The 23,675-nt window shown below is 35.2% G+C and overlaps 1 protein-coding gene across 10 annotated transcripts in view; it reads left to right on the forward strand.

Annotated features, from left to right (window-relative positions):
• The window catches only part of QKI (QKI, KH domain containing RNA binding), a 146,301-nt gene that overhangs the window by 36,875 nt on the left and 85,751 nt on the right, over nucleotides 1-23,675 (forward strand). For all 10 annotated transcript variants that reach the window (XR_004060643.1, XR_004060645.1, XR_004060644.1 and 7 more), the window contains exon 2: nucleotides 59-201. Coding sequence is in view for 7 of the 10 variants with exons in the window: in XM_030946718.1 (XP_030802578.1) it covers nucleotides 59-201 (143 nt within the window). In the remaining 3 variants the exon portion in view is untranslated. The remainder of the gene's footprint in view (nucleotides 1-58; nucleotides 202-23,675) is intronic.

The following is a 23,675-nucleotide window of genomic DNA, read 5'->3' on the forward strand; positions in this document are numbered from 1 at the left end:
TGTTAGATTATAATCTGTTACTGTATTTAATGCCTAATATACGTTTTTCCCCCCACAGAAATTAGCAGAGTACGGAAAGACATGTATAACGACACATTAAATGGTAGTACGGAGAAGAGAAGTGCAGAATTACCAGATGCTGTGGGACCTATTGTACAGTTACAAGAGAAACTATATGTGCCTGTAAAAGAATATCCAGATGTAAGTATATCTTTTTAGTCCCTAAATAATTTTTTGATCCTTGTGGTCGTCTTTAAATGTAAATTTCACGTGATGCTACCCTTGGATCACGTTGAGTTGCTTTGGGTTTAGGGAATCAGTGTATGTTCCACTTTGCTTGATTTGCAGTGAGTGTGAGTGGAAGAAGGTTGTGTTAAATACAAAACTAGTATGGATTGTTAAACCTTAGATGTAAGATCCTAATTATCCTGTTCATTCAGTGTTTTCCATTCTGAGACACTTGTGAAGTGAATTTTAGGAGGAAAGTAGTTCTTGGGATGTTGCTTTTATCTTCTTGATGTGTCTCTAAGTCAGCTGCAGAATACTTTGGAGCCCTTAAAGACCTTTTGGAGACTGTGCTTAGTCTCAATTACTATTTGTCCCATACCTGTGTAACCAGTTCTGTTGCTTATAGAAGTGTCTTTATCTCAGGGTTGATTGTCCTGTCCTCTCCTCTTTCCCCACCCTGCTTAAGCAAAAGTCTTTGCTTGCCTGTCAATATTGTGCACTCGATGGGGTGTTCTGTTCCATTGTGCACTTAGCTTCTGAAGGAGAATGGTTTCATTTAACTAGAAGTGTTTTGAATTCATCTCATCTGAAGTGTTTCTAAAAACTACTTGGGAAGAACAGTCCTTTCAAAATCTACCCCAGCTACCCCCAGCCGTTTTCATTGATCAGTGACAAAATAAGAAATGGTGTTGTTCTTCCCTAATAGATTTTACAGGTTCTATTGCAGTAGAGGAGAGCAGGGTCCAAGCAAGGGATTTGCACATTAAAGTGATATAAAGTGGAAGAAAGTATAGAACACCAAAAATGGAGGTAACACTTGTGTATTTCTGTGGCTTTTCTTTGTATGCTTAATTAGATTAAGCTCTCCAAATGGAGTTTTATTATTTCACTGCTGCTTAGAACATACAGGCCTCTAAATAAACCTCACTGTGCCATGCTCCATTAATAAAATTAAGTGCAAGTCCTTATTCAGAACCAAATGCTTAGTCAAATGTCTTTTCTCCCTTTTCAAGTTTTCACTAGCTGTTTTGCTTTGGGGTTAAAATACCTGTGCTGGGAAAAGTCTTCAAGGAGTTTGCACTGGCACTAAGGAAATCTCTCTCCCCTTGTATTGCATTTTTCTTCCAAATAAAACATATGTGTGTCTATATACATCTGTGTATGTGCATATACGTCCCCACACCAAAACCGGTAATTCTTTTGAAACTCCTCAGTGTTAGAGATTTTTGAGAGCAATTGTCCTATGCAATTGTTCCACAGAGCCGTGTAAGTAGCTCTGGGCTTAATACCTCCAGATATCTTAAAATTATATTGCTTTTAGTGGCTTTTGAGAACATTTCTTAGTTATTGAAATCTTGATTTCATAACTTGACAGTGAAGAATTGCCAAAGTTATTTGTTGTAGTTTTTATGGAGCTTGATGCCTGCTGTAGGAGGATTGAGAGTAAGAAAAAAGGTGTTGGATTTCCCTTAACTAGTAAGCTGCTGTTCTAGAAATCAGGGTTAAGTAGCTTAGCTCTTCACTGCCAGTTAATTATCAAATATAGTGTAAATGAGCAGGAAAGAGTTTGTCTCTAGTTTCTGACAAAGAAATGATTTCACTAGCTACTGCTAGCTCTTTGTTTGCTTTTAGAAGAACGGCCTTGAAGTGGTCACTAATTTATTTTAATAAACCCTTAGGCATTCGGAAGTTGGAGAAGCTTGTGATTTGTGTGCATGTGACCCGGAATAAAAAGGCTGTTGGCTCTTGTGAGATGATGTGAAGTGTGTGCTAGAAAATGCGAAGCTTCTGCTGCTGTGGTGGGACCTGGCAGTTCAAGCTTCACTGAGGAGCCAAGATTGGTGTTCTCTGTGTGCTCCTGTATTTGTTCTTTGCTACTCGGAATGGGATCTGCCCGGCCTTAATAATTGGTTAATCAACTAGAATATATCACTACATACAATTAAAAAGCTGTGATTCGATATGTAGGCCATTTCCAGAATCTTGCTGCAAGTTAGATATCAAGTAACCTGCTTTGAATTCAGGCCAGCACAGCATTTAGAAGGTCTGGAGTACAGTGATTCCAACTTACTAAAAAAAAAAAAAAAGTGTAAAATTCACGGATAAGTATTAATTTCACCAGTGAAGGTAAATTTGTGTGTAAAGAGAGAAGTTGTTACCTGTGAGAATTTTCACAACAGTACATGAAATTTCTTACTCATATTCAGCAGTTAATTTAGTTGTTACCAGACATAGGAAAGACATGCTGACATGCTGTATAGACTATGAGAGTGAGTTTCTCAGATAAATCTAGTTGATTCTTTCTATTGCCATAATTTTCTTCCAACTGACTGTCTTGTATGCATTACAAAGATATAAAGTTGGATAAACCTAAAGTTGCTCAGAGAAAAGTGACCAGAAACTGGTTTTCTGATGTATATTTAATAATATTTTTACTAAGAGAAATTAAAAAAAAAATCAGCAAAATGTTAGGATGTTCTAATAAGCTTTTGTTACGGTAAATATTTTTGCCTTAGAATTTTGAGGATATTGGTTAGTTGACTGTAGTGAATGCTGCATAGTACTGTAGTGCCATTTTGTGCACAGAATCCTGAGTTACTTGTGATGCATAAAAATAATGGTCTAGTTAAACCAGACGTTTTAACAAACATGCTTTATATACGTGTATATATAAGCATACACAAAAGATAAAACGGTAAATTTTCTTGGCCTGCATCACTTTGATATTACTGTTTTACTATGCTTTGGTTAATTATTTATAACAAAAGAAATAGTCTATAAACTTAAAAGCTAAAATAAATCTATAAAATCCCCTGAAGGCTCCTATTTTTTTTTTGGACTAGTGCATGTTGAGTATTTTTAATCTAATATTTATTTGAAGGCCATAGTTAAAGCAAGGTTCAACTTGCCAAAAAATTAATTGACTGAAACAGCCTGTAGTTTTTAAATGCTGACTGTGCAGAGTCTGAATTTCTGCTTCTGTACTAGTAAGTGGAAGATACACAAAAATCTTGCTAGGCAAGAATTAATTTTCTTTGGTGTGTTGTATTAATAAGATTTTTTCCATTCTCTAGTTACAGTCTGATAAATTGTGTAACTGCTGGGATGGTTTCCTTTGTGGCACACTTTTTTCATAGGAAGTTACTGTTACGCAATTTGGGTCTATTTGTATTGTTTTCTTCTAGCACCCTTGAAAGGTGTTTAAACTTTATAGAAATTTTAGTATTAAAACTGAGATTCTTAGCTTTTCTGAACCGTGTATTTATGCTCCTGAAACTTTGAGAGAGTACTTTTGCAGAAGGCACCCAAGAAATGAAATTCCATTAATTGTCCATATTTTGCCCTTAAGTTAAAAGTGAGTTCTCTAAAGAGTAATATTTTTACTCTCATGTAAGTCTTTGGTGTTACAGTTTGAAGGCATTTCCCATTCATGGAGAAATAACTTCCATAAGAATTTTAAAAAGTAGGAAGAAAAGATGTTAGAGAAATTGTTGAGCTCTTAAGAAGCAGAAGAATGAAGGATAAGCTATTGTTTGTGGGTGAATAGTTAAAAGTCTTTAGCATTTCTTATGCTTCAGATAAATGATTAATTTTCTCAAATTTCCCTAGAGAGATAAGACTAAACTTTCTGCCTGATATCAGTTTAAACAGTTCTTGGAATTAGTACCTACAAATGTTGAACTGAATAAATGTTTTTTTTCTATTATAATCATGGCTTTATTATTAATAAGTACCCTGTTCTTTCTGATTAATGTGAAATTCTCTGTTGGAACTCTTCTGTGCCTCTTCAGTAAAAATGTAAGAACTCAGTAATTATCGCATCTAAAGTAGCGTGTCCTTTGAGTATAGAGCAGCTCAAAGGCCAGCAGTGATAAACAGCTTGTGTGTACTTCCTGACCATTTTAGTTAAAGCTGTTTAATTAGTACAACACAACGATCAACACAGGGACTCATTTTACTATGGGGAACTTACTGACAAAGTGTTTAAATCCTTTTTCAATTTGTAATATCAGAGTTTAATAGCATGCCTAATATGGATTAGGAAAATGATAACATCTTATTTATTTATTGTTCTGATTATTTTACTTAAGCTTTTCACTCCCTAGTGGTAAACAGGGAAGGAAGCTAAAAGACTAGGCCTTGTTTACCCTTGCAATTTGAAGGAAAGAGAGAATATAACTGATCTCTGTACATAAACTTGGGATACAGAATAATGGCAGGGCTGAAGGAAGATTTGGAAAATGGTCAGCTACTGATGAAAGTACAAATGTATATGAAATAACTGAAGTATTTGATTACTAATTTTCATTCTTAGTAGGGTCATTGGAAAAACATTTTAATGGAAGTAATGGGAACAAAGAATTTAATTTTGATTTTGAACTTTATGTATTAATGAGAGGCTTTATGCGCTCTGGTTGCACATGGTAAGGGAATGGATTGAGAAAGGGCCCCTTTGTTTAGATGCTATTAAAATGGAGACATGCCTTAGTATCTGTATGAAGATATTTTTTTTACCCCTTCTATCTAATATTTTATTAGATACCCTTCCATTACTCACCATCTGAATCAACTTTTGACAGGTTTTCTTTTAATTTTTTTGAACCATGCTAAACACTCAATAGCTGGTTTGGAGGATTTGGGGTTTGTTGTTTTTTGGGCGGGTGTTTTAGTTTTGGGGTTTTTTGGTGCAGGATGATATATGTTGTCATAATTTAATTCATAGATAAACTGGTCAAATCTTCAGAGCATGTTTGTACATGGAGGCAAAAGGATGGAAGATAGTCTAAAATACATTGGCATTAAAAATCCTGTCCTTTGGTCCCTTACAGTAATCTTGCAGGCTGAGCAGCAGCTCATCGGTACCAGATAACTTGGTCCATATCTCCATTAATTTTTCCCTCTTGAACTCTTGAAGAATTTAGTGGAATTAAGCCAGGTGATTGCCTTGTCAATTATCTGTTAATGTTCTTCTTCCCATTTTATTCTCACTATTTTTGCTGTTTGCAGATCCTGTGGTCTTTCTGTGTGTGTAAATAAAAGAAATGGAAGGTAGGCTTGAAGTAAGACAGGTAAAGTAAGAGCTTAGTAAGCAGTATTTGCTTTGGCGGTGTTCCCCTTAATATATTTCAAAGTAAATTTGGAAATCTGGGAAAAGAAATGAGTTGTACTTGGTAGTGCTAGGAAAGCTGAACATTTTTGTCAGGACGCCATGTTTTTATGTTGACGCTTGTATTAGTAATGTCCTCAAATTAGTATCATAATATTAAACTCCTAATTTTATATGCATGTTGGTACACGTGCCATGTACAGTGTGTGTATGACGTTCCCTTCAGCCTGCAGTGGATTTTTTTTCTTTTTTAATCAGTATACAGGTCCTTGTAAGGGTAGGAATCCCCTAATGTGACATTAACAGCCACTGCTAGACATTTGGGTGCCTCTCTTCACCATGGATGAAGAGGACTGCGTGTAAATGGGGAAGCCAAGTGCTAAAGGAGAATGGTAGTCTAGAAAATCAGTCTAAATATATAAGATACCTGTTACTTTTCTGTGGATGAAATAACTAAAATTATTCTAATAAATTAATTTTATTAAAAATGTTTGACTGTGGGAATTACAAAATTTGAGGTTGCAAAGGAAGTGTCCAGTGGAACTTCCTGAAATAGGTCTAGCAGTCAACATCCGTCATGATTAGTTTTCCTTCTGTACTGCCTTTCATTATAGCTCATCTCATTTTCTGTGCAGAGTCAGGCTTTCAGTGGGCAGTCTCTGCTCTTGCAAGACTTAAGTCTAGGAGAGCTGGGTGCAAATACAAGTAATAAAAGGTCAGCTGTGAGGCAGGTATTTGTAACATACTGATTTTGCTTTGTTTTATATTGGTTTGTCTTTTTTTTCCAGTCTGTTCTTTGATATGTTTATTTTAGGAAAGAAGGGTGTTATAGAGATGAGGATGTGCTTCAGCATGATATTTTTGCTTGCTGTTGTAAGGTCAGGTACTCTTGGGTACACCTGCTGAACTTGTTGGTAGTTTTTTGTGAATTAATGTCCTGTGTACTTTAACTAAGATTGGAGATTGCAGTAAACATGGAAATACATCGAGGAAGTGCTGAAACAGTACTTAACAGAGCAAGATAGTGCTTGTGTTTAAAACACACAGGTGAATTGACAAATTACTGTTTAGACATCAGAATCCTTAATCGTTGTACTTTGTTACTCAAAGTCAGGAGCTTCCTTCTGCTTTAGAGTGGAAACAGACTCCTGAAAGATAGGGGATTTGAGAAGCATAGTGTTTTAAGGAAGGAGGAAATACAGAAAGAAAAGTCCTTTATTGAAAATTATGTTTTTCCCCCCTCTGATTAGCTGACAAAAGGAGAGCTATAGCACTAAGCTGTAATACTTTCCCCAGAAACTTAACCTGGCAATTATAATACCATGCTGTCTTCACCCCCTCCCCCTGCAGTGGTCAGTCAGCTTTTGACACATATATTAAATATTTCTTCCTTTTTAGCAGCTCTGTAGTTTAGGTATTACTGTTTGTATAGTCAGAATTTTACGGAGTTGCCCTTGCAAAAGTAATTTGATGCTTTCCAGTCAGAGGACAGCAGGAGTTTGGTAACTTCATATGGGTAGGTCAGTGAAATGCAAGTCTTAGCTACTTGTGTTTGCTCTCTGTGTTTTTGCTGGGATAAGATGGCACCTATCTAAAATTGCTATTTAAAATAGTTTTGAGTTCCAGTCAGAATACCAGCTTTTCTTTGTATCTCTCATAAATCATATGCTTAGGTAAAAATCAATTTACATGCCCTCAGTGGTAAAAGGTCTATTGTTTGTTACTAGATTAGGTCTGCCCACAAACCTTGGAAGTGCATATTAATTTGAAATAAAAAAGAATAAGTTGCCTTTTGAACAATATGGTTGAGGTTTTTTTAAACAGGTATGCTGTTTTAGTATTATGCTATTTCTGAAGTTACTAATGTGTTTAAAAGCGTACATCATTTGTCAAGGAAAAGTTTTCAGTGTAATGTTGCATCTATAGCACTCATTTCTGATCTGAATTTGTTCCCTATTTCAAAAGAATAGAGTTGTTTTGTTCTTCATACCTGTCTCATTAATGTTGATCACTTGGTTGTCTTATATATGGGTTTTCTTGAGGGGCAAATAGTACACAAATCCAGCTTTGGGAATAAACTTTCCTTTTATTTACTTCCTTTTTCCATGTTTGGTTTCATTGCTTGAGAATGCCTTGGTTTGGAATGTTGGATTTAAAATAAAACACTAATGCTATGTCAATAGGTATCTCTGCCTAGGAGATTCGGGATTTCTGTAGCTGTAGTATGGATCTGCTCAATCTATGAAATTAGTCTGTGCTATTTTTTAATGCTAGTAAGAACACTACTAGAACACTGTTGTTTAATTTCAGTCACTTGGCATAATATTAATTCACAGTTCTAAGCTTTTATATGTTTATTTTGTCTTTAAGAGCAGTTTCTAATAGTGAATTCTGTGAAGGCACTGATTCCTTTTGAAATTTGCTGCACTACTTTGAAACTGAGTGAATTCTTTTTCTTTCCAATACACTTAGTACGCTAAGGGAAATAATTTTGCTTGATGAACAGCCAGTTACTTTTTACACCTTATTTGCACTCAGTTCTCTTTTATTATATAGTGCAGCACTTCCTCTCTTCAGGAAAGCTCATGCACCTGTCCTAATCGTGTACATTCATCCACCCAACACTTCAGTTGCTTGGGTTGATTACTGCTTTTTCAGAAGGTTTCTTTCTCTTTAGAGTACTGATGTAAGCATGATCAGTATCTCTCAGCTGTGTGGTGTATAAACACTCAGAACATACTGACCCAAAAATTCGAGTTCGTTCTAGTTGCCAACATTGTGATCTGTGGTGTCAGAGGACACTGAGGGCTCTGCCCTGTGGTCAGTGATACTGCTTGTTTTGGGAAGATTATCAATTAAATTGGGATTTGAAATTGTCTTAAATATGCAGCAGTTCAACAGATTATTTTTTTTCCTGTGAAGTACACTTGGTCTAAAAATGTGAATGATGTATTAAATAGGTATCTGTATTGCTGCTCCGTCTGGAAATGACCCGTTGTTATATTGCTAATGTATTTAAGTACTGATGATAATGAATATATTATTCAAATCAACATCTTAAATGTCTGGGTCATAATATTTAACCTAATTGCTTCAGTTTTATAATTTGAACTTATTTGAAAATTTGCTTACCTTTTTTTAAAAAATAAATGTCACTTGCATTAAAAGTAAAACAAAGTTGATGTCATTCAACACAAGTACTCAAATAGTACATCTTGGGCTTCAATGTCATTTGATTTTTTCAAATTATTCTAGCCACAATAATATTTTGCACTTCTTTTTTTCTTCCACAAGTGCAGATGTTGCCCTTAAGACTGGAAAAATTGTCAACAATGGCCTTTGAGTCTTTGTGAAGGACTACACTTCTTCCTGTGAGTCAGCTGAAGGGCAAGCAAAAAGCAAGAGACGTGAAACTCTGGCTTTGTAATGTAGATGGGGCTGGAACATATAAATCTCTAAATCCTAAGTCACTACAGACACATAGGCTGACATGTAAACCTGAAGTACATCTCAAAGCCTTATAACTCTTTCTTCTGCTGTTTCTCCTGTGATAAATATGAGGTAGTTCCTCTTCTGTTGCAGTGTCTGCAGTGATGTTGGTCATCACAGAACTGTAAGAAGTGGCAGTACCCATCTCCTTACTTAAAAATCCCCGAGTAAAAGGCAGAAGTTAGGAATAAAGCCTGAATGTAGCAATTGTTGATAAGCTGCTCTTTTAGTAGTGTTGTAATTGTAGATATTTATGATAATAGATTCAAAATTGCTTGATATCCAAAGGGGCTGCTATCACTGTATTACTGGGCTGTAATACTGCTGCTCTTAGTGCTTGATGCTGGCTGAATCACTCCACAGAGAACTCCACAGTGCTTATGTTGTGGGGCTTGTGCCCTTAAATTCTCCCAACAAGGTTGGGAGCTTTTTAAGATGTTTCAGGTGCTTTTCAGTTTCCACTCATTTGTCTTTTTATGTATTGTATTCTTACAGTTAGAATACAGACTGAAGGTTTGCTAAGAGCTTTTAGCAGAAGTCATTTAGAGCACAGAAGGCAGATTAGACCTTAAAACACTAAAGGAAATATTGAGCTGTCTTCTGTGTTTCTGACCTGTTCTGCAGAGTTAGGTGTGAAATTTGCAAGTTTACTGATTATAGCAGCTTAAGTATATAGAGAAGACTTTTTGTAACTTTTCCAGAAGGTGAATGGAATTACTAGTTTAAGTTTTCACTTCAGATATGGTTAACACTGAGAAATCTACTTTTTTTTTTTTTTTTTGAGAAGAAACACTTGTACAACAGCAAGTAGGCATTGACAGTTTCTAATCTTACTTTTTTTTACCCTTGATTGAAGTATATCATTTAATGTCTATAGTAGAATGAGAAATGCTACCAGTTAGATAATCCTGCTGGGTTTTGTTCTAAAGTTTGGAATGGGTATTGCTTTTGTTTTGATGGCTCAGTTTAAAATTACTTTCTCTGATGTGTTTCAGTATTTTCATGGAATGAAATTCTAGACCTAGTTTGGTAAATAATCCCCTAATGAATCTGAAGTAGTATAAACTGTGTATAAAGCTATGACTAAGCATGATGTTTATTTAGAAAGTGAGGTTTTATAGTTCTGCTTGTGAAATGCTGGAAGTATTTTCAGTATATTTAACGATAAAAATAGGTGGTTTAGAATTTGATTTGTCTTAAAAGAGGTAAGAATTCTGATTCACTTTCCCCTATAAAGGGGAAAATTCAGCTTGTTTCACTATAGAGCTCCTAGTCTGTGAATGAGATTGCGGTTGTTACCAATTCTCAAATGTGTGTAAAAGTTAAAGGAGCAAAGCAAAAATTATGTAGTATTGGCTCTGATTATAAATTACAATTTAGTCAGCTAAATGAAGCAATTAAAATCAGTCACATGACTGAAAAGCATGTTTATGTTTAGGAATCTTAAACACCTTACTTTCTCACTCACTCCTGAAGCTTGATAAAATGCATTTTTTCCCGAAGTATGTTGCTTGAATGTGGAAACTTTCATCACAGCTCTAATTGGTAAGACCTGTCTTTAACCACAAAACAATACCATGCATCTATATCATGGGGTTTAGTTACTTGGTGAGATGCTTTACTGCTTTATTTTTAACTTTGCTTATGAAAGAATGCTATTATGGAGGAAAAAATAGTAATTGCTATTTATATAGTACTGCGTTGAAGTCTTCTGATTTGGAAGTGTGCAATTTCTGTGTTTCCTCCCTTCCCATCTTCCAAGGTGGCAAATAAATACATTTTTGCAACGTAGAATTATAAAAGACAGAATAATTCAGCGTAAAATCTGTTGCCTTAAAGGGATGAAGAACTTTGTCTAAAGTTCCAGTAACTAATAAAATAAAATTAAATGGTTACTGAGCACCTCTTCTGTGCATAAACCTGAGTATAACCTCAAAGCCTGTTTCTGCAAAGTCAGTTTTTCCTTTTCAGAGGAGGATAAGCAGCTGCATTTATCTGGTAAATTGAAAAAGAGAATAATGTCCCTTATGTACAAGACTTCAATTTCTTCTCAGAAAGAAGATTTCAGTTTCTTCTTAGTATTTTTAACTATAGTATCACTATCTGCAGTAGTGCTCCAACTTATATGTGTCTTTCTCACTTCTAATTACTGAGAAATGGAAGTAGTCTACAGCTAAATTGCCAGCTTTAAGTGCCTTGGGTAATGTCATATGTAGTCACATCTAATTAAAAGGTATTATTATGGAAATTAGTTGTTGGACTGTATATCCTGAGGATCCTTTGTTACTGGAATATGAGTTTAATGATGTAAACCGAGGCTTAGAGGGCACTGCTGGATCCTATGGTTAGGCTTGGAGACCGATTTACACACAGCACAACTTGTTAATTCTCTAGATGAATGTGTCACGATTCCCAAGTAGAGCATGGAATTGAACAATTTTTACTCATCTCCCGGTGTTATTGAAACTGATGTCTTGTCACTGTTCTGAAAACCTCATCTTAGTGAATAGGATGAAACAGATTATTCACTATCTCGCTTAAGCATGCCTACTGTTAGATTGTTCACAGGATCTGATTTCCTGAGAGAGTTTCTGTTAACAATCTTTCAATTACTGTTTAAAGGGTTTTATGACCACTTAAAGGAGGGAACTACCAAACTGTTCTGTGGGCCTTTAAATAATTGCAAATGGGAATCTAATGATAACAGAGATTCCCGTTTTAAAACCATGAAATTGTTAATTTGTCTATCTTTACAGCTTTCTCACTTATGTTGATAACTCTAAGCAATTTAAAATCCAATTATTTCCAAAATACGACAGTAATTAGATTAGTGTTTTTACATGAACAGAACATGTAGCATAAAAAAATCATTTTGAGGGATATTATTTTAGTTATTTGAAGTGGAATTGGAACTACCCAATTAAAATTCTCTTTTAACTTGTGGCATGAGGAAAAGGTTTAATGTTAAAACCAGTATTAAATGGAAAGGAAATGTCACTTTAGTGTATATCAAAATGTACAAAAAGTATTGACAAAGCAGAGGCAAACCAAAAACATGCTAAAAGAACAAATTACTATTTCACTGAAGAGCTAAAGGTAATATTTATGCAAACAACTACACAATTTAAACCAGTAAAAATTAGTCCAGAAGTGGCGGGAGGGAAGCAAAATCCTTTTTGCTTGAGTGTATTTGACAAGGCATGGCTTTTGTCTCTGGTAACTGATAAGGTCTGTGCTTTGTTGTTGTGTGTTCTTGTATCTTGTGTCTGCTGATCTAGCCCGCAGTGTTGTCAGCTCAGTGAGGAATGTCAGGAGGCTGGAGCAAAAGGGACATTAAATGGTTGACACTGAGGGATGGCAGTAAATGAGATGGGAGCTAAATATATAGGTTTGTGACATTCTAGCAGCTGGCTAAAGTCGTGCTGTTTGTTGCTTGGGTATCCTAGCCTTAAAAAGGAAGAGAATGCATTGTAGCACCGAGAAGAAAAAAACAGCTGGTGGCTTATCAGTCAGCCCTAATGACAGAGAAGGTTAAAGAGTTTGGAAGGACAAATCTTGAAAGAGTGCTTTTATTAGTAACATTAAGTTTTTCATTTGGTATGAGTAGTTTTATAAAACTACTATAAAACTTGGCTTGTTCAGTGTAAAAAAGGCATGAATGCTTCATTTATTGTCCAAATAAAATTACTTTAAAAATTTACTTACTTACTTTTGATCCAAGCAGCTTGTTAGGTGACTTTTACAGTAACTTACTTTTGATGTTTTCTTGCTCCAACTGGAAACAGTTTGATACTCGATTAAGTATATCGGAGTTTAATGCTTAATTTAGAAGAAAAAAGGCATGTTTTTCTAATAGATGAAAATAGGAATGTCCTCAAATGGTATAAATTGTATATACCTTAATCCCCCTCTTTGTTAGAGAGATAGAAGAGTGCCATGATGATTTAAATATGATTTTATGTTAGAAACACTTTCAAAATAAAAGTTAATGTTTGGAAAAATCTAATTGCTTAAAAGCTTAATATTTGACATGTAACTTAGTACTCAATCTAGTTCTTTCAGTGAAGGCTGTTTGAATGTAAGCTTGAAATAAGTACAGCACTTCAGTCAAAAGCTTAGTCCTGCTTGATACTCTTTGCTGCTTCTTCATGTCTGAGATTTTTACAGTTCCTTCTCAAGAACCTGTTTAGTTGTTGAACCCAGACTTGATTGTTACCACTGTCTTACAGCTGGCTCACAGAGAAGTGAAGAGCAAAACCTCATCTGTGGCTCCTCAGCCAGTGACGTGGTAGTGAAGAAGCCTTTCCGTCCTTTTCTGTGCTCGCAGGGAGTGTCTGTGTGGGTGGCACTGACGCTGGTCTCAGCAGGGCCCTGAAAGAGCCTGTGGGCTAAAGATGTGAAGCTGTAACACAGCTGAAAGCCTTCCCTTTTTGCTTTTAGTGTTCCTTCTGCTGTGGCGTACTCTGACAGGATGGGAAGAGATCAGGAAATTCCAGATCTCCTGCTCTTAGCAGGAATTGGTCTGTCCCCTTCCTTGAGTTTGTTGGAGGGTGTGAGGAAGCGAGGTGTGAGCAAGCAGTTTAGGGTCAGCTGCAGCACTGATCCTTGGGTCTCATTTCTCTTAATGTTAAGAGCTGGTTTTCTTCCTATTACAGAAGCAGCTTCTGCTTGTTACAGTAGTACTAGCAGTGTGGATTTATATCATTTTGAGATGGTCATGCATTAATTTATGTGTTTGTGTAGGTTTTTCTTCTCTTCAGGTGGATTGTACGTAGCAAGATGATGCACCAGATAAGGTTTTCAGGCCTTGAATTAAAGAGATCAGAGAGATTTGAGCTGCTTTGCTCAGGGAGTTTGATGTATTGTGTTTAGGCAGATTGACTTTTTTTATGTACCTCTGTATACAGAGATTTATGGCTGTGAAGCTGTATAGTAATTTGAAAATCTTTAGTACATTATGCCATTTCTGAAGTGCTGGTTCCCTTTTTTAATTAGCACAGCAGCTCTTTGTAGATCTTCATTTTAAATTCTGTAACTTGTTTAGGCCAATGCCAATATTACCTATGTGTTACATTATGCAAAAAATATCAGAATAAATATCAGTAGAATTTAGCTAATGTAATAAACTTGCCTTTATTTCTTCTGTATACCCAGTGCAGTTTATTGATAGTATTTGCTTTTTTCCAAGTGATTGTTTCATTCTGCACAGTAAAGAACAGAAGCAAACAGCTTTCATAACTTTATGTTAGAGGTCAGTAATTTAGGAATTATTCTTAGACTGTCTCTGCCTTTCTAGCCTGTTATCTGACTTCCACTGCTTCTCTTGAAATGAATTTATGGAGTGCAACATCTTCAGTGTTTTGAAATTTCTGGATTCTTTGATGATATAATGTGAGGTCTTACTCATTTTCACAAAAAACATAGCTCTTCCTTTAGATTTGGATTTTTTTCTACCTTCCATCTCAAGGTTCCATTATCTTAATGCCAAAACTATATGGTGAAGGTGTAATTTTTCTGCAGGAAAATGAAAATGAGAAAAGATTGGTTATTCAATCCTTGGACAGTAAAGCTTCTTAGTATTCACTTAATTTTGAACTAAATGGTAAATTTCTTGGCATAAGTGTTTACATGTTAGGTTAGTTTTTAGAAAATTAAATTGAAAAAACATTGATTAGATGAGGTAATTTGCCAAGTATAGAAGATTAAGATATCTTTTTTTTTGTTATGCTGTTAGACTGATCTTCAAACAGGTCAAAGAATTGCTGAAGAAATTATGTTAGCTCTTTAGCAGCTAATGTTGGAAAACAGTGCCTTTGAGATTAGAGGTACTGCGATTGTGCCAACAAAAAAATTATTTTTTTCTTTTTACACCTGTGATAACACATGTATATGTGGTGTTTAAAATTTAAGTGGAATCTTCTGCCCAGAGGAGCTGAAAATACATTTTCCAGGAAGACTGTGTTAGTGGCTCATTGTTGTTTCAGTGGATGAAAATTTAGTTGGCATCCTAGATAACATTTTGGAGATACTAAGTTTTGTATATATACAGGAATTACACGTCCCGAATTCTTATGACTGTATTTTGATGATGGGTTCTGACAGATACCTATTTCAAACAGATGACAAAAGAAAACTGTATCTTGGCTTCTCTGATTAGCTGTAATGCATTCAGCCAACTAGGTGTAGCTACTCAGACGGTTCTGTCACATTAATTAAAATTTCAGTGGTAAAAATGAAGTTTATTTACATAAATATCTAGCTATCATTATATTTCATTAAAAATTTTCAATACCTAACAGAAACAACACCAAGTATTTAATTTTCATTTACTCAGGTCTCCCTTTAAACTACAAGTTTAGAATTTGGAGAAAAAAGTTGTATCCTTCAGTGTATTACTTTTGCTTTGTGTTTATCTTTTAACCTGTGCTTTGAGATTTCTTTGTTCTTTAATCAAGAAAGCTGTATTACCGTTATCAAAATGACCTGGAAAGCTAGCCTGATTTTTATTTCATTTATTTCATTTTTTTATAGATCTGGTCTAATGTATTTACATGAGGTTTGTAAAGCTGTTTGTCAGTTAAACATGCTCCCAAAGCCTTCAGCAGAGGTTATTAGAGGTGAATGATGTGGATTTAAAGGATTTAGAAATTCATTCTAAATCCCAGCTATATTTTTAATGCTGGTTTTTTTGTTTTTTTTTTTTTGGAAGGAGCATTTAAGCATTAGTGGTCTGTGGGGTAAAAAATGATATTTTATTGACATCACATGGATAATCTGATTTGTCTAGGTTACAGCTGCAGTGATCAGAAAGATTCTGAGCTTTTTGAATGATCACTGTATCAGTGGCTGACACTCTGCTCAGTCAGGAACAAATCTGTAATAATCTGTAATGGGCAAGTCAACTCTACCAACAAAGCTAACATTGCAGAATTACACTATGTAAATTGTGGCACCCTTACAGGACCTGAAGGGACCCTACAAAGAGAGCTGGGAGAGGGTCTTTTAGGATAGGTCAAGGGGGATTGGATTTAAACTGAAAGTAGGTAGAGTTATATCAGATGGTAGGAAGAAATTCCCCACCCTTAGGGTGGTGAGGCAGTGGAACAGGTTGCCCAGGGAAGCTGTGGATGCTTCATACCTGGAAGTGTTCAAGGCCATATTGGATGGAGATCTGAGCAACCGGGTCTGGTGGAAGGTGTTCCTGCCCTTTGCAGGGGTTTGGAGTTATATGATCTTCAAGTTCCCTTCAAACTCTTAACTGTTTTATGATTTTATAAAATGCAGTAAGTTGATATTTTTATTTTAAGATGGTTGTATTGCTGTGGTGCTGGGGCTTTAATTGTATGGTGGTGCTTCATGAAAACAATTTAGTTTTTATTGTAGCAAGCAATATTTCTATTCAAATTAATCACCCATTTAATATAACCTCAGTTTTTATCTGAAATTATATAGTGTGCTGTTTATTTTTGGCACATTCCAGAACACAACTGGAAGTAGTATTTCATTTATTAAATAATGTTACAGTGCCAGAATACAGGTACTTACAAAGAGAACTTAATAGTTGAATAGGGCTCAGGGTCACCCTTTGAAAATTCCATACTTGTGATTTTAATAAATAACAGAACTACTTGAAGTGGCAAAATCTTAAATTGAAATAAATCCTGATCTCTCATATTATAAATCCTGAAAGTTCTAATTTATTGTACCACTTGTTTTTAATGTTACTTAGAGAATATCACCAGTAAGAAATAATAAATTAGTAATTTCTAAGTAGACCAAAATTTTCTATGGTAATCCATTCTTTAAACCATTAAACACGTATTGCTGATGTCCAAGAAGGGAAGGCAGCAGTTCTTGATCCTGTAGTGAGAACAAGGTGCTACTGTTCATCACTGATTGTTTGCTGTCTTCTTCATAAAGTTTTACTGGAAAACATAGATAAATTTCTATCAGCATTTCTTACTAAAGATCATGTGTGGGCAAGGTCTGTTTATGACTGCCCAACAAATGCTAAATGCCAGGCTCAGTTTTGTGAGCCTGCTTGCAGCATGCATGTGTTCATTCAAGAGATTTTATTCAGTTCTGAACACAATGTGAACAGTTCAGTGGTTGAATTGTGCTGATGGCACCAGCTTTCTAGATGAGGTGAGTTAGAGGTTAAACAGCATTGAGGCAGACTGACTCATGCATGCCATGAAACAGAAATACCCCAGTACTTAGAAGAGAGATTAAAGTTGTTGTCTCCTGCTCCACACAGTGCTTACTAGTAAGTTTGGTAAAAGTTTCTGGAGATCTTTCTCCTTTCTGGACATCTCATAGAATCTGTACTGTTCTAATTGTTTTAAGAAGCTGTGCTTAAAAACCCAGTTAAATGTAATGTAATTTAAAGGAATTAAACATGTTACCAAAATTACTCCTACATTAACTGTGTTATGTAATACTTAAATGTAGTTCTGGGAAAGAGTAATAGATAGAGCTATTTGTATGCAGAGAACTCATTTCCTCTGTTACTAACTGTGTTTTTCATTGGAACCTCTGCAATGAGAAATAGGCAAAACCTTTGCACTGATGTGTTGTTTTCATTTTCCTCCAGATGCTGATACTTTTTGTATAGTATATCAGACTTCAAAACACTGAATGTTAACTTTCTTCTCCTGCTGCACAAATACTATGTTTTAGTAATGTATTACAATTATGTTCATATCCTTTGTTTTTTGCATTAATACATTTTACAGATGGTTTTGAACTAGACCAAGCTGGTCTCACTCCCACAGTAATTATTAGCTCTTTCCCATAACAAGACAAGTTACTATCTGGCTTTGATGTTGAAAAGTGATTATGGTAACTGAACTAGAACAAAAAAAAAAAAAGCCCAAAATGCCCCCAACCCTATAATCTTTGTTAAATGGAATCAGTCTGAGTGCATTAAATATGTACTGAAAATTATTCTTAGCCATTTCAATACAATAAGGAAAAGAAAAAAAAATTTCATTATCTCCTTTCTAAGATGTTGTTCTCCTCTTTGTGACCACTCAAATTTTAGGGAATTAGAACTGCATTAAATATTTTAGCTGTAGTGACCCTTTTATTTAATGTTGGGGATTAAATTGCTCACATTTGAAGTCAAGTCAGAGGTAGTTCAGCAGATGTGCTGGAAGTTTGGATTTTGTTTATCTAGCACAAAAGTACCTAATTGAAAATATGACAGACCCTAATTCTCTGTCAATTGATACTCTGTAGTTGTTTTCCAGTACCTTAATGGTTTTATTTTTGTGTTCAAGTGATGAAGAGATTATTTAATGGTAATTTGTATGTATAAGTTACTTACAGCATAGCATTTCTAATTTACTACTTAGCTTCATCACTTAAATGCTTCAATAGTTCTCATTTAGCTTTGATTATAGTATTAGAATGGTATATATCAGATACATGCAGCAAATGTAAGTGGATATATTTGACATAAGCAGATTATATCTGTCATGCTGATATTCACTACATGTGTACTTTGGCCTTTACTTGGTTATTTTGCTTAGAAAACATGCCGTATTTAGGCATGGAGAGAATGTTTCTCATGCGTTGTTGTCTGCAGCAACTCTTCTCTTACCAGTAGTAGGTGGGTTTGGTAGAGACTTGAGGAAACAACTTCACGTGTTGTCACTAGCAGTCTTAACAGCTACCTAAAGTTAGTTTGTATGTAAAAATTACCTTCTGAATGTGGTTACTATTGTCTGTGTTCACTGTGTTGACAATGATATTGCCATCTGCTTTGTCAGCCTCTTATTCCTTTAAAATCTCATCAGATAATCTGTTTTTCTTGACTATGTTACAAACTTGCTGCATTCGGCTAGAGGACATTTAATCCTCAAACTACATGTTAATGCAGTTAATGAAAGACTTCACAATTTCAGCATTATTCTTGAAACATTATACTTTTTCCTCTTGATTTCTGAAGTGTATACAAGTGGCTGTTTATGTGACCTTAGCCTTCTTTGTTTTTGGGTAATGTATAATGTGGTCACTGAATATGGGATGCACTTGTTTTTATTTGATAGTAGATCGTACTGCTTCAACAAAAGCTGTGTAGCTGTTTTCTGTTGAGATAAATGTGGTGTTGAATCACTGAAAATACTTAAAAAGGCATGAAATATATCTGAGGTTTTGTCATCATGGAAAAAGAAACTTTGTGTTCTGTTAATCCCGACCTACCAAAAAAATGTAGTGGTATGATCTTCTGAATGGGGGGAGATAGTGGCAACAGTTTCAAGTATTTAAAGAATTTTGACTGAAAGTAGGAGGTGGGGGCTGTAAATGTTACCTGAAAGTTAGTATTTAATCCATAACTGCTCTTTTACTGGCAAATTACATGTGTACAGGTGTAAATGCTAGTTCTCTTAACAGTATGTGTAAGTGTTTGTACATGTACAGAAATACACATCACTATAACTGTGCTTGTAAAAATAGCCTAACCAAACATCCCCTACCCCCCGAAAAAAAGCCCAAAACAACAAAAAACCCAAAAAGCAACAACCAAAAGCCAATTTTTTGATAAAGTTGTCATTGTGGAAATGGTTATATGGTCACAATATACTAATGGAATAAACACTGGAAAATGTTATTGCTAGAAAGCATATGCAGTGTAAGGTAGGGTAAATTACCCATTTGTCATTTCTTTCTTTCTTATAAAATGTTTCAGATTACTTTCTCAGAAATTCATTCTCAAAGGTATCTATCTATAATTTTATTCTACAAGCTTTGTTTTCTTTGTTAAACACTAATCTGCCTAACTGAAGGTATACAATCTAACAGTTTAATGCTGTATTTTTTTTCTAATACCTCAAGGGGTTTTATAGTTGTTTCAAGTTAGAGGCCTATAAAAAATCAAGTCAGCCATATGTATCTGATTTATATTTTTATGATTATCTAAGACTTGGCTGAGACCAATGCAAGATTTTTTAAGAAATGCAGAAAAATAACTGTATTGCCAGTTTCATGAAACAATATTCCTTTAAAAAGATGTCAATGAAAAAAAACAAACCTAAATTTGGTAATTTTAGTGGGTCAGTAAAAGCTTTATTGGATTCAGTGTCCATTCTTGTATTTGTTTTGTCAACATAATGCTAGTTTTTATCTTCTGCTGTAGTGTTTCCAGTTTGTTTGCATATAAATGTTACAATTAAATGCATTAGCTGATTTTCTTTGTAAAAAACACACATGAAAATGCATACTTGAATTTAATTATATCTTTAAGAAATTTATTAATCCTTGGAGTAATGTTAATCTTGCTCACAAAGAGTACTCACATTAAACAAACACCATTGTGAATGCCATACACATTCATCATGCTTTGTTTTGAATGCCTTCGTTGTCTTGCAGTTCCTTTTGTGTCTCTTCATTACTCCATTTTCATGGTTGGCATTCTAGCCCGTGACTCTGTCAGATTAAGTTATCTCCTAAATGGTCTTGGAGTATGACTACTGCAATCTGAAGACATAGAAAGTTTCTTCTGTAGTGGCTAAACTGACTGCCAGCGTTGCTGCTTAAGATAAAATTACCAGATGTTCCCCATTATAACATCCCGTTTTCAGTTGCTTCTTAACCATGACATATTCTAACCACTGAACCACACAGAGTCCTGGTCTTCAGATGCTTTTTATTTGGTGTGGAAAATCATATGGCAGTGAAATGAGCAGGAAATGCTGCTCTCCATGTCTTCAAAATGCAAACTAACCACCAAGACACTTTAAACCGCATTTTTGGGATTCTTTAGCTTTCTTAATGTATCAGTATATGCAATCTGAAAACTGATTTGACCATGGAGAAGCCTGAATATAGGGTACAGTTTTCTCTCTTGATGAAAATCCACTTTCAGCTGGCAGTTATGTCTAACATTTAACTAGACTGTAAAATAAAACTGGGAAAAACAGGGGTAGGCAAGGCTGCTCACGAACAGATTGAGAAGCCTGAAGTTTTGTCCTGTTAGGATTTTTAAAAAAAGGAAATTATATGTAGAGGTAGTCTCAAAATGGAGACTTTGTTTTCCATATATGACAACTGTACTGAAGCTGCTTTCTGCAGGAGGTTAACAATTAAATGACATCATCAAGAGTGGACAGTTATGGTTACCAGCATTCAGTTGTAGTAATTGCGGGGGGTTTTTTTAAGGGAAATAACAGAATTTATGTGTTTTTTCTAAGCTGGGGATCAGAAGGTGAAATCAAATGCTGGATTACCAGAAACATTGCTAAGCTTTTGTTACAGATCATGAGTAAAGAAAGGGCTCCTTTTTTGTGTGTTTATAATATTTTTCTGAATTTAGCTACTTATTTTATCTTGAAGTATGCTCTAAGTCAGCATGAAGGGTACAGCATCTTTTGGTTTTGTTGTAAAGAGGAGCTACTGAGCTTTTCTTGAGACTTTGCTTAAAATAATGTTTAGTCTGGGTATGAAAAGTACTCAAATACACAAATTGTACCTAAGAACATAAAAGCTTTTGAAAACTTTTCTTGATTTCCTTAAGTTGAAATAGACTTGAAGAATAGCTTGGTTTTGGCTTTTTTCCGGTGAAAGGTAACTGACTCTGCAAAATCAATGTTTAGTAAGTCACTGGAACATTTGCTAATAAGATGGTAGAATAAATGAGTTTTTAATTGAGTTAATTAATTGTTTGATCAAATGCATATGTTCTTTCTTGCTAGATTTGGATATTTCAATCTAATTGGATTTTTTCAAATTCATTTCCCTTAATGAAGTAAAGAATGTTTTTCCTAAGTTAAATTAGTTCTTGCCATATCTTATTTTCATATTTCAAAGGAAAACACAAAATACATAAGTTACAATAGAAGTATGAAATTTAGTACTACTTGTCTGCCTCAAGTTCCACAGATTTTAACATGCATGGAAAGATCCTTAAACACTGCATTTCCCCTACTGTAAAAACCAGACACACTTCTTTGTAGTCTCTTACTAATCAGCAGCTCTGAGTCTTTGGCATGGTTCATTCTTACTTTTCTTTACTACTTTTGTTCTGGGCCTGGGGACTGGCGAGGACTGTAGAAGGATCTGGTCTGCTTAGGAGATAGTTGTTCTATGTGTAGGGAATAGAATATGTTTTTATCAGGGGGTTTCTTATGCAGTGGACTTGTTAGGTAGGTCACCATTTGGAAATTTTGTTGACTCTTGGAGTGATGGTTGCTGCAGAATAATCATTAACATCCCAGAGTAGGTAGAAACACTAGGATTTGGAACATCTTTTTTTCCCCCAGTACATTTGTTTCTGCTTAAATACTCTGAATAACAAAGATCCTCATGTGCAATCTCCCAAGATATGCCCCCTCTGTTCTCCTTTCTTCAAGGATGTGTGTTTTGGACATCATCTCAAACAACAACTGTCTTACAGGCCAGCAAGATCCAGTAGTGTTTTGTACATGCTGAAAACTTCAAACATGAAAAGTTAGGAAAGCAAGGGAATGTGAGGGTGATGATGCAGAGAAACAAGCAGAGGGAGAGCAACAAGGGTGTAACTGGCCGGAACTTCACCTGAGCTCCACTAAACACTTGTAATTCTTGGCTTTTAGGATGCTCTTGTGTTTGTGTGTCACCATCTTCTGGAGGTTGTTTCCTTAGTTCTGATTTTGAGTTGAGGAAGATTTGAGCACATGAAAATAAAACTCAGCAAAACAATTGTGGAAAACCACTAATGAAAATTTTTCATAGAAAAATATATTGGGTGTAGAGAGATTGTAATTATTGTGGAAGGAGAGACTAACTTCATCTGATTGTTTTTTCTGTGTTGTTGATGTGGAAGCAGTTAATCTTAGCTTAAGCCACTTCTGCTTAATTTTTAACATAATCTCACTTTACAACATATGTGAGGTTAGATACATTCCAAATAGTGCAGCCTTAAATTGGTCACATTGATTTCTGAATTCCCTGAGGGTGAGGTGAATGCTACAGTACTCAAATGCAAAGTGAGAAACACTCCAGGAAATCAAGGGGAAATATTCTTAGCTTTGTCTCTGTACTAATGTTAGAAAAAACAGTATTCCTGAGCACAGGTGTGTTATTTATAGAGAAACACAATGCAGTGATGAGTGTGTTTGGGTGACAATATGAGACAAAAAGCACAAGAAATAGAGTTAGATGTTAAGAATGGTCTTCTGAATTTGTCAGATGTCTTGTTCTGATAATTCTGTTTGATAGTCTAGCTGGCCTGACAGGTAAGAGAAAGCAGTAGCTGCAGATGCAACTGGACTCTGACAAAACGGTCTAACTTGAAGGCTGTTCCTGAGTTGTGATCTTGCTGGTCACTGTTCTGTCTTCTTTCCAACAAAAGAGTCTGAATTATGTTTTTCTATGAGTTCTGAGCTTGGACTTTTAAGATGGTTGTCTTAGGAACTGAAAACTGACAGTGATACATTGGTACAAAAGGTAGAGGAGCATTTGTTAAAGCACTACTTGGCTTAATCTATGATAATTGGTTACTGATGACTGAAGACTGCACCCCAGGTGGAGTCCTGCAGCATGCTCCTTCATCTTGTATCTCTAACACACTGAAGAAAGTTTGGTTGGTAGGATAGAAAGTATGCTTAGAAAGAAATTAGGTCATTACCAAATGCTTTTAAAGTCAGTTTTGAATTTTAATTCTGTCTTGAAATTACTGTGCCTGAAGTCAACAACATGAAATTTGTTACACAAATGTAGAGCAATATGCTGTTGTAGGGGGGCATAAAAGTTTCATATGAATATAAAACTAGAGGACAGGATCAAGGCTGAGATAATGGAGAGGAGTATTTGGGGACAGTGAATGTTAAAACAAACATAACAACTGAGTTTTTGAGGGAGGGAAAGAAAT

Source organism: Camarhynchus parvulus, chromosome 3 (assembly GCF_901933205.1).
Source record: "Camarhynchus parvulus chromosome 3, STF_HiC, whole genome shotgun sequence".
NCBI classification, from domain to species: Eukaryota; Metazoa; Chordata; class Aves; order Passeriformes; family Thraupidae; genus Camarhynchus; species Camarhynchus parvulus.